A 12,088-nucleotide genomic window follows, 5' to 3' on the forward strand; every position below is an offset into this window, starting at 1 on the left:
GGATTTGGGGCCAAAAGAAAAAAAAAATGACAGGATCCAGGAAGCTCCAAGTACCTGCTAGGTGGTTGTGTTCTGTTGTAGACTAGGAACGAATTGGGAGTTGGATTTCCTTGGAGTCGGAATCGATGCCTTTTTAAAATTGGATAGAACGGTTTCAATTTGTACGAGAGATGCAGGGTTTGGGGGAGTGTTAATGGCTCTAACTGGGTTCAGCTACCTGAAGTTCTGCTGCTGCTCCTGCATTCATGTGCGATAGCATTTCCACTTTTTAAGATCTAGTAGCTATCTCACAGGTTCTGGAAATCCAGTGAAGACTGTGTAAAGGGGGCTAAGTGAAATTCCATCAAAATTCAGTATTTTCTATGTTCTGGGGCTTAGATGCATCGACATTTATTGGATAAGTAGGGATTTTGGTACTTGTTTAGCATTTAATGGAAGAACTGGGGAGTTTGGGGGCCAGCACTGGCAAGATCCAAGTGCCACCTTTGTGTCTTTGTATCTCTGCCATGGCTCAGGGTCTGCTTGGAACGGTGGTGGCCGTAGAATCTGAATTTGATATTAGTTAGAGAAATGACTGAGCCCGGAATGCTTGATCTAGGATTGGGAATTGTTCCTCCCTGCCGAGCACTGAATAGCTGTGAATTAAGATGAGCTGGGTGCAGCCGAGGACTTGAATCCAAAATCTGTCATAATCCAGTAATAAACCCGGCCAGTTTTGCTGCCTCCAGTAAAGAAACAGTGCAGCTCAGTGCCCGAACTGCCGAGGCAGTGACTGGAGGGGCTAGCTCTATCCCAGCCGCAGCAGCGCAGGGGCAATTGCTGGGGTGGGAAGGAATTTTGTCCTCGTCCATCCCACCCCCTTTTATCTCCACAGCAGCGGGAAGGCAGCAGGAGTCGGGAGAGGGAGGAGAGTGCTGGACGCTGCGCGGAGCGGAGGGAGGAGTAGGAGCGGGGAATGCATAATGCGTGAGTGACAGAGAGCGTGCAGGCGGCTGGCCGAGCCCAGAAGGCGCGGATGCCCGTGTCCCCGGGTCTAGGTAGGTTTTGCTGTCTCTCTCTTCGAGCGGTAGCTGCTTTGGAAGCATCCCGCATCGGCGGCGGGGGTGTTCACGCTCCAGCGCGAGGGCTCTGTTCCGCCAGCAGCACCTGTTGCGGCGGGGACGGGGTTTAGCCATCGGCAGACAGCGAGCGTGTCGCACGCCCGCGAGCGTCCGCTGGATACTGAGAGCCTGCTAAGGTTTCTGTTGTTCCAGCAGCTCCTCTTTCTGCTCTGCAGAGCAGGGCAGGTGGAGACGATAGTCTTTCCGATGGAAAATCCTGTTCTCGGGGAATCGTATCAGGATGAAACTCTGCCTCAAGCGTCCTCGCTGGCGATTTTTAACTCTCAAAAATGCACAAAACGTTCATTTGACTGTTTAAATGAGGTGAGGATAAAAGAAGCGGAGCGGCTGCGTATGCATTGTGTATTGCAAAGGGGACTGAGTTAAAAGCCAGAATGAGTTTTTCAAACCATTATCTAATGAAGAATGAGTTTTTGAACGAGTTAATAATTAAAATATGACATGTAAGTGACTACAATTGGAAATACTGCTCGTGCTTCTTCGTTTTGATATGCTGATTCTGTGTAAGACATTGCATAATTTACTCTGGCTGGCCCAGATAAAGTTAAGATCCAAATGCATATAGAACTGCTTGTCAAACATCAATCATTGTTTTTTAGGGAGTCTATGGTTGCTTTACACTGCAGATGTGAAAACAACGTGGTTTTAAAAAATCTTATTCATTATATAGAGGCCAAAAGTGCTTTTTCTGGTCATACTTTGCACATACCTTCTACAGTGGGTCTTTCAGTTAAATACTGAGCATTTCGAGAATCTGCCGTGAGGGTGGTTTAATAACTGAAGGTAGAATGCGACATATTTAGTCTATCTGTCCCCTAAGCCCAAAACAAGCCTTCTCCTACTAAATGTCTTCAGTGTTTCCATGTGGAAAGAAGAACCAGATTCCTGAGGAAATAAAATAATTTGTGTCCTATTAGGCTTAGAATTGAAATGGCCAAATATTTCATAATGTAGAAACTATTTCAACATATTTCAAGGCTGTACAATTTTCAATTTCTAATTTGTTGTCCTTACTAATATTTATGTGGTTATTGATTTCTAACTTGGAGTTTACTAGCTTTATAATACACTTGTGTGTTTTAATAGCTTTACATGAAGAAATCAGTGGTATTTACTAAATTTGCATCTGAGTGAACTAATTAACGTCGATAATGGGAGCACATGCTTATTAGCTGGTAATTGTGGTCTGTGTCCTGGGCACGTGGACATCAATGGGAAAAATGATATTTGCTTTTGTGAGAACTAGTGCTGGGCAGTTTGTTTGTGCTGTCGGAATGTTTAAGGCTGAAAAATAATACTGGATGAGTTTTAAAAAGTTGATATTGGTGAATGAGATTGATCCTTATGCTTTCAGACCTACAGTGCAACACTTCCTTGGAAAATGTTGTGAGCTTTATTTGAGTGAAATTTTCAGAATCAGGTCTAAATCATAACCTGTTATTGTGACCCCTAATATACGTGGAATTTTGTTATTTAAACTTACTGTGTTACAGGGGGGGTTTATTTGCTTTTGGAATTCCATTAAAAAAAAAAAAGTGCTTATGTCTGCAAGTGCTTACACGCATATTTTACTTAACACGTGAATATGATGACTGAAACTGAACTATTGGAAAAGCTATGAAAGCATATGCCTTTAGACTCTGGTACTAAACAATACCACTACAGTGGTCTGTAAGGATCTCAGACATGGGGTACAAACAATTTATGGCAATTTGGGAAAAAAATATTGATGACCCACAAATCACCTTTGATATTGTTACACAACCACCATGGTTGTTCAGAATTACAGCATGGTAATGATAAGGTGATTATTAATTACTGTATTTTTAAAAGTGCATCACAATGGTCTATAAACTTAAGAAAACTTTAGTTTTCGAATGTTGCATTGAAAACTTGATGGAAAAGTATGTCTTTGCATCGCACTTTGAAGAAGGGGAGAATTAAAATTAGTCTCAACTACATCTGAAGTTTTTTAGCCTGTGGTGGTTTTGGAAGCATCAAAACAGTAAACTGTATGTTCAACTTGTGCTATTATTTGAGATAGGGTATCTGATACAATTTAGCTTCATTTTATTGCTGGATAACCCTGCTCTCTGATTTTTTTTTTTCTCTTTCTTGGCCAGCCTCTTCCAGTGAGTTCTTGGTATTGGGTCAGTTTAGTTGTTCACTAAGAAATACGAAAATGTAGGTGAGCGAGAGAAAATGCAAAGAATATGCTAGAATTCGTTGCTCGGGGAGTATTAGGCCTTGACCTCCTACAGATATAATAATGTACATAACTATTTTTACATGTATAATGCTATTGATTACTTTTACACATTTGTAGAAATTGGGCTTGTGTTTCAGCTCTGCAAGACTGCCCGATTTGGGTATAGTCACTGTTGCATATAATGGCAAGTGTAACACTTTTCTTCACTGGAAATTAGCATACGTACTCTCTGAATACTTCTTTTGGTGTCTGTTGAGACTCAGATGCTCTATGACATCTCCATCATCAAATCTGAGCTTACAGGACCATTGCTGTTGCTTGTAGGCATTTGTCATAGTTCTAGACACTGAAGAATTATGTCTAATAGGAGCTATATTACCATTTCCTAGACAAAAAAGATTGACAGGAGGAATCAATGTCAGAGGCCATTCAACTTATTCCAGGTGGACCCACTGTAACTTTTTTCACTCTGATCACAAATGGTGCTATTTCTGCAAAGCCTCACTTGCCTAAGTCACTCTTTGAGTGAATAATCTAATTGGAAAATGCTTTCTGTCAATAAACATTTTCAAGATAGAGTTTACTGCATACAAGAGAACTTGCGGCTGCTTGCAGAAAGAATTTGGTAACCAGGAGTTCTGAAATACGCTTAAAATGTGAAAAACTTTGTTTCATAGATTGGCGAACGCTTATTTCCTGTAAAACTAGTTAAAGTTGTTTAAATTCCTTTTACGGAAATAATTTGTAAGTCCAAACCATAAACTAGACACTAGAAACCAAAGTAGGTAAAATTCTAGTTATTTAAACAGGCTTATTTGGCAGGCTATATTTCTCTCGCAAAATTAAGCCCCAGAGAAGATGCTTTCCATGTTCATCGCAGCTTTTGTGTTTGTGAGTTTTTTAGCAAGCTGAAGGCAGAATCTACTCTGTGATGTTACAGGAATATCTTTTTATACACCAAGAGATTTTTGTTTGGTCATCTCATCTGGTATCTAGTGTAGATTTATGAGTTAGAGCACAGTTATGATTCTCACTTTCAGATGGCAAAAGAAACTTCCTTCTCCTCAGTCACTTATCCTGGACTGGTCCAGTATGCTACTGCTCTGAGTTGTTTCAAGCTTTGCTTCATTAAGGATTTAACATGGCCTTAATTCAGCCATCTGGTATGGGTTTGGCAGACCAACAGATCTGAGGTATTGGTCAGAGCTTTAGAAATTTCCCACATTTTTAAAGGTTAGGAAAAGAGCTACCTTTATGAATAGATTTTGAATAATTCTCAGCAAGACAATGGTGCAGAAGTGGGGTAAAAAATGCATGTCATTCTCTGAAGCACAGGGTCCCCTGTCTGCCTTTAGCTTTGCTGAAAGGCAATTAGCATTTCAACCAGCCAATTTGGTTACATGCAATGAAGTACTTGGGTTTGTAATTTGCTGCTGTCGGCTTGGTGCTGTTGAGAACTAGCTCTGTGTAATCCTCTCAAAGCACCTTTCTTTCCAGCATAGTTATTGTTGCTGGTCTTAAATAACTAATCAACAAAGAGATTTCCTTGTCTTGAACTACAGGGTGCCTTAGAAGAACGAAAAGAAATACCCAGTTAATAAGGGAATGATTATAATTATTAAATAGTGATTATTAAATTGTGACATAGGTTAAAAGGTTTAGAAAGCCAAGGAAAGCACAATACATGATAAAGGTAGCGTGAGAAGTCTTTGAACCCAAACAAATTTTGCTTGGGGAGTTCTCTTCGCCACATAAATACTTTATCATGTGTTTCATTTAGAGGCAGGTTGCCCAGATTTAAGAGATTAATTCACAGTGTAGATTAGGGTGAGGGCCCCATGCTAATCATCTTCTCGAAAATGATACAAATCTATTTTTACTTCTACAGAAAGAAGCCTTTGGGGGGACTTTGTAAAATACAGATCTGTAATAAAACCAACATTCTTTGCCTCAGTCTAATAAAAACAATACATTTAACTGCAGAAATGAAGCTTATTTTGATATGTCTTAAATTTAACACGTATATAGTCAATACAGATTTTCACATTTAATAATACAGTTTCATGAACTCACAAAATTCAGACACAATTATTCTTATAATTAGGCAACACATTAAAATTTTCTTTGCCTCATACATGCGTGTTAACCTGTTAGAATCCACTGTGGATAGCAATAATTCCTCTGTCAGTATAGCTGAAATGCCATCTAATCCCCACCATGAGGCTGTAACTTACTGTTCTATACCTTACAGATCTTTTTTTTTTTTTGTGAGATTATTATACGTGAAGCACTATTGCAAAACAGGTTGTTGTATTTTTTAAGTATAACAAAGATAACCACTATACTGCAGAAGGAAATAATTACTTTTGCTATTCATTCAGGCCATAGTACTTCTTTCAGGACAAGTAGTAGGTGTTTGAAGCTGCAGTATTTTTGTCCTCAGCTCACGTGTTCTAAAAGTATGTTAAGTAAAAATATTGAGGGCACGAGAGAAACCTCCAAAGTAGAGACGCAAACCGAAATTACTGTGAAACTTCAGATCTTTACTGAAGTAGAATATATGGGTATTCCTCACCGAAGGCAACAGACCTTCCTCAGCTGGATTTCTGGTTCCATGTGTGTAAGAGCAGGATCCTGTGCAGTTATTTCTACGATAAGCATGAGCTGGGAGTGCTAAGCATCTTCATGGCTGGGTTGTTTGGGTTTGATTTTGTTTGGCTGTGTTTTGTTTTGTTTTTTTAAATCTGCTTGCTTTTTTGTGCAAGAAACCGTGTCAGAGAGAGTAGGAGTGTTTGCAGTGTCTCAAGCCCGACTTGGAGCAAAATGCCTCGGTGAAAAATTAGACCCTGATTCTGGAATACCCTGTAGAATCATTTCTATTAGTGAAAGGTGTCTGCTGTTTTCATTAGAGCTATATTGGTGGAAAAGGTTTTCCAGGGAGGAGCTGAAAACTAGGTTTACCTTTTGCTTAAACCTATACTATATGCTAAGTGGAACTATTCCAAAATAATATCTTGGGTTTTTTACAGTATGTAGTTAGAACTATATATGGATAGATTTTCATCAATTGCATGAAGTAAATTAGAAGTTTTGCAGCTGAAATCAGTGCTGGTTTATTGATACAAATTAGGGCAAATTTGGGTTCCTACCAGTGTATTTCTTAACACTATTAATTAGAAGATTTCAGCCAGAGTTTGTTTATATTAGACTCTGATCTCTGTTCTAAATATAAAGCAACCTTAATAGCTCCAAGTCGTTTCACTGGAGGTAGTCTGGGTAAAAATAATCTGGATCTCACAGCCAGTCACAATTATTGTCTGGTTCTCTGTTTGACCAGCAAATTATAAGGTAACTGCAAATGTTTGTAGAAGAGGCTTGTGTTCTCTCTACTTGCTGCTAGCAAACACAAGTGGTGGATTCAGCACTGCTTGAGAGTTCTGCCCTTTATTCCCTGCTCAGAATGAGAAGAGGCAGAGCAGGCGGTTACCCCAGAAAGCCTGTAGCATTACCTGGATTAAGAGATAAAACTTGGTTCTCCAGTGATGACTGCATGCTTTAGAACTTAAAATTTAAGGATATAGTGTAGATCCACTCAAATTCTTCTGAGGAAGTGGAAAGAAGCTGCCAGAAAATTTACAAGGGGTACCCTGTGCCTATTAAACTTTTTACCTCTCAGTGACCTCTAATAACAGGGTGAGACGATTTGGATTTCTCATCAGGTCCCTGTCTTGGCCTCGCCTTGCAAATGTACGGCTTTCAGTGTTGGCTCCTGGCTGTGATGATAGATTTGCCTTTCTGACTAGTAAATATAAATACAACGGCAGGCAGCTTTAAGCATCTTTTCTTCCTTAGGATGAGATGTCTATGTGGAAGGGTGTGTGCCTTTTTCAAGGGAATGAGCAAGAATTTTCGTAGGGAGGTGTTGTCCAGTTTATGTTAAATCGGCCATTCTCAGCGTTACGTGAGGCCATAGAAAACAAGACTTTTAAAAAATATTGCAACTGCTAGAAAGCAAATGGTCAGCAGAGTCATTGACCGATGTCAGTGTCATTAATCTCAGATGCAGATAAATCTTCTTAGCACCTGAGGTTGCGCAGCAGTACTGTTCTGTCACGGCAGCAGCGGTGAGTGGGTAAGGTAGCAGCTGAGCCCCAAAACTTCAGGACAATGAAAGCTGATCAAGGGATTTTCAGCATGTAGTAGTCTGCATTTGTGCTTTGCCTAGCACTTTCCAACGTTAGTAATAAGGAGGGGGATGATGGGCAGGTACCTCGATGTCTGTAATAAGGGGGAAGACAGGAAACCTTAGAGAAAAATTGGAAGCAAATGCATCCAGTGACACTGAAGAACGTGCATGGAAATTGGCGAGACAGACTCTTGCCCCAGTCCTGCAACTATTAGTGCAGTCCAGGGGTGCAGACAAAGCAGTACTTGTTGTGCCTTACTATAATTCTCATGCTTTATCCACTCTGAAACAGGTTGAAGGCAAAAAAGGGATATAGGAAGATGTTTTGCAATAGCACCTTTGGAACAATGTATTTTCCAGTCTATTAGAGTGAGAGACTTATCCCACATCTAAACAAAAAAGCCCAAACCAAAAAAGAAACAACGACTGCCTTGGGTAATATCCACCATCCAAACGCTCAGTTTTGCAGACACAGCCTTTGCATATGCGTGAAGTGTGGGAACCTTGAGGCAACGACAACCCCAGTCTGAAATAAGTATTTCTCTCTTAATTTGGGATCATGACAAAGTAGAAAGAAGAAGTTTAGAAAATCAAAGTTTTTTTTCCTGCTGCTTTCCTAGGCTGTTCTCCAATACTATTGTAGATTTCAGTGGTCCTGAGAATGCCTAAAATAAAAGTGCTGAAAATACGCGGGTTTTTAATGTGTTTCTGCAACAGGTGCAGCGAGAGCAATGACCTTGTGAAACTTCTTGCGCCGTGCTGTTCCAGCGTACTACAGAGAATCTCCTCTTTACATATGAAAAAGCACATGTATCTCGCTCCCATTGTATTCACAAAAAGATGCTGCTGGGTGCTGACATCTCTGCTGTGAATAGGCTTCTCTCTGGCAACCATTGATAGCTGTAATGCTGTACTCAATGCAAAGTAGTAGGCATGCCAGTTTTTGAATGTTCTACTTGGCTGGGTATTTGTAATCATGGGGAGTAGACAAGGACGGGCCGTGAAAAGTGTGCTAGGCTTTTGCGCTTGCTCTGCTGTGCTGTGTCCGTGGACTTCGGAAATCTACGGTGAGTTGGGCGAAGATGAGTGGTGGCCATCCAGTTGTAGCTGCTGGGTGGGAGAGGTGTTGCGTCAATGTACTTGCTTGTTTCTTCTCCCGAGCAGCAATGGCAGGCCTGAGGTACAGGGTACTTAAATCCTTGTTCCATCTGCTTCTTTCTTAGTGAACTCCCCTTCCTTTTGCCATTCTCCATTACATATCTGGCATTTTGCGCTCATTTATTTTCATATTTGGAATGTTTCGCAGCCCTTTCATTTCCCTTCTTGATCTCTCCATGTGCCACTCGTCTGTAGGTTCCCTCACCCTTCAATGAAACCAGCTGGGAGATCTTTTCATTCCTAAGGGTCTTGATTTATTAAGCTCAGAAGCCAGCGTAAAAATCTGCAGAAAAGATTTCCCATTCTTTACAGAAGCCTGCAGAAAAGACCACTCATTCTTTATAAACTTTAAAATCTTCATCTGAAATTTGTTCCAGAAACTGAGCGGAAAAAGAAAGTTAATCCTGGTGATTCATCAGTTCTGAAAAATGCCAGTTTTATAAGCCCACCTCTCCTTGGCTCCAACTCGATGATAGATTGAAATGGTATTCCTCGCGTCATTTGTGACGTTACTGTGGAAATTACTGTGTGAAATCGATATATGCTCTGCTGGATTCTACACTAAGATTCTGTGTTTTCGGGGAAAACACAAATGCACTTCAGAACGTGGCAAAAAACATGGACTAAAAGAAAGTGAGGGATTATGACTCAGAATTCTGAGTTAGATTTCTTTTATTTTTTTTAGTTATATGGTTGAAGAATGTGATTTTTAGATGTTTAATACCATTAAAATGTCTAGATAATTTTTGAGAGGTGCTTTCTTTTGGTTTTGATGCCAGAAACTTTTATTCTAAACCCCTTGCAAACATCATCTAGGCCTCAGTGCATAGCATTGCTTTAAGCTACCACTGATACTACAAATCATCATTTGAAATGGCTTTAGTCAGAACGTAGTACCAGAATAGTTGGTCCATTGACTTATACGTACTCTGAAGATGTACAATATTCCACTGCTTGTTGTTGTTTCAAAAATATTTAAATGACTTTGGCACATTAGTCTATTTTAAAGCCTGACGGAATATCCTGGATTGAGAGTACTGAACTCGATAACATTTAGCTGAAGCAGTGGGGTGTATTTGATGCACCAAACGCATAGTTTACCAAAATTTAGCAGTGAACAAGGACTGGAGTTTCAGCTTCACTTGAAAAAAATAAAAATTAAACTCACCAGCGTTATAAAGGGGTGAGGGAGGTGGGGAAGGGTCATTTTTTAATCCCTGATCTTGCAAAGGCTTCTGCTGAACATTATGCAATGCAGTTCATAAGGAAAAAAATGTGTTCCCGTATACATTTATGTAGTAATTTAGTGTACAAAGTGAGTTCATATTTAATAAAGTAAAATACTATGACCTGTAATATCTTTTTGGCTATTTGAATAAATTTGTTCTGCATTCTCCAAGACTTGATTTATTTTTACTATATTACATCAACTTTTAAAAAATAATGATTTTCAGAGTTCAGCTTATATAAACAGAGTAAAAACTACTTTTGGCAGGCTGTGCAAAGTAAATCTTAGTACAAATAATGTAACAAGGAAGAATACGCACCAGCTAAATAATTGATGGTCTGATTGTGAAACCTCTCTTGTTCCACAGGAGTAATCCTATAGTTTTAGAATGCTCTCTAGTAGAAGTAATAGAATTCAAGTAATTCTAAACTTTGTAATCTTGCCCTCAGGGATCATGTTTTCAGTATTATTTACTAGAAGCATGTACCGTGGGAAGATATTTGCGAAGTCTATGACAAGGTAACAGCTGAAGCTAAAAGGTCAACAAATTCCTCAGTTTAGTATGGATGATGCCTGCATCTGCAGACAGTGTAATTGTCTCAGAGTTTACAAAGGTTAGACAACTGTTCTCTTTCCAGCTTGAAGGTTTGTATTTTTCAGAGCAGTTCCACACAGAAACAACAAAAACATCTTGCAAGTTAATGCAGTCAGCTTTGGAAATGCTGACAATTTTAAATCCTGGATGTTTTATGTATATATATGTGTTATCTCTGCTTCCTTTTGTAAGCTTTTTCTACACTAGAACTACTAAATAGATAGATATGTAGGAATCAAGCGTTGTTCCTAAAAGTCTGTTGGGAACTGAATTCTCAGTAAGAGCCACTGGAGGACTGTGTTCATGGTAATAGAAGTTTATGGCAATGTCAAGCTCTGCAGCAAAATTATTTTACTCTGTGACAATTTTACTGGAAATAAAACACTGTTCAGATAGGTTGTAAAATACATAGTTGTTTTTGCAGGGAAAATGGCTAGTCCTGATTTTTTGCACTTAACTGTCATTGCTTGCCTGTTCCCTCTGTGATGATCAGTAGACTTAGGTGAATTTTTTATTATGAGTAATTAGAATCAGCTCATTTTGTCATCTCACCAGTCTTTGCTTGTAGGAATTCTGAGAGACACTGATAGTTTTCTTGACTGTACTTACAACTTACAGTTTTTTAATATGTCACGTCTGTGGATAATTTTTGCTCTTTAACTTGCCTGAAGGCGGTTTATTTCAAGTCCTCACAACATAAAATTGGCCCTCGCCCAGACAGAATTTATTGTAAGGTGAATCAAAGTCTTAAAGTCTTTTTGAAGCTGTGTTGATTTTAGTGGTCTGAAGGCTGTCTTATTCTCTGACCAGTGCGAGACTAAAGCTACCTGACTGTGTACATAAAATGCTCAGAATCTGCGCTGGACCTCAGATGTATTCTGGTTACAAATTTGACACACACTTTACAAAGGTGTGTTTTAATATATGCATGACATTTTCTGTTTCAGTGACCATTTCTTTCTGAATATTAATTTACTGTCGCTCATAAATAATGGAAACAAGTGCTTTGCAAACATGGCTGAGCTTAAATACTATTGATATGCAAACATTAATATATGTTCTGCACAGTTTATCCAACTGTCACTGACCAGATTTATCTGATAAGCATAGCACTTGGAAGTATAATTTTAAGCAAAGTGACATTTTATTTAGATGTGTAATTACACAAATATTGTTTGTGTCTTTTGTACAGAAATTTTAAAGAGTAACATTATAAAATAATGACTACAGATTAAAAGAAACTTGCTTGAAGAAATTGCGTTAACGATCCATGCCGTAACGCTTTTTGTTGTTTAGAGCGCCACTTTGTTCTTTTGGTTTGTTCAAAACTTGCTCAGATCCTTATGACAGAAATCTGCCCCATCCAGCATCCAAGTTCCCAGTTCTGGTCAGCACTGTACGATGTAAGCCTCTGCCTAACATAGTAGCTGTTCCCAAATTTGTTGTGCCAGAGCCTCTTAAAAATGTGTCTTTTGTAGTATCAACACCTGATGACTTCACTGGAACTTAAACTTCTATTTTGGGTTACATGACTGGACTCTGCTGTCAGAGAAATAAACCACCTTAGTTTTAGTCTATCTTATCCTAACAG

At 39.2% G+C, this 12,088-nt stretch overlaps 1 protein-coding gene across 1 annotated transcript in view; it reads left to right on the forward strand.

Moving 5' to 3' along the window:
* Positions 1–1,307: 1,307 nt before the first annotated feature.
* The window catches only part of ADGRV1 (adhesion G protein-coupled receptor V1), a gene marked incomplete at its 3' end in the record, with an annotated part of 137,614 nt that continues 126,833 nt past the window's right edge, over positions 1,308–12,088 (forward strand). The window contains exon 1 of the mRNA XM_035896618.1: positions 1,308–1,452. Within this exon, the coding sequence (XP_035752511.1) occupies positions 1,308–1,452 (145 nt within the window). The remainder of the gene's footprint in view (positions 1,453–12,088) is intronic.

This window comes from Egretta garzetta, unplaced genomic scaffold (genome assembly GCF_000687185.1).
Source record: "Egretta garzetta isolate BGI_Z169 unplaced genomic scaffold, ASM68718v1 scaffold136, whole genome shotgun sequence".
NCBI classification, from domain to species: Eukaryota; Metazoa; Chordata; class Aves; order Pelecaniformes; family Ardeidae; genus Egretta; species Egretta garzetta.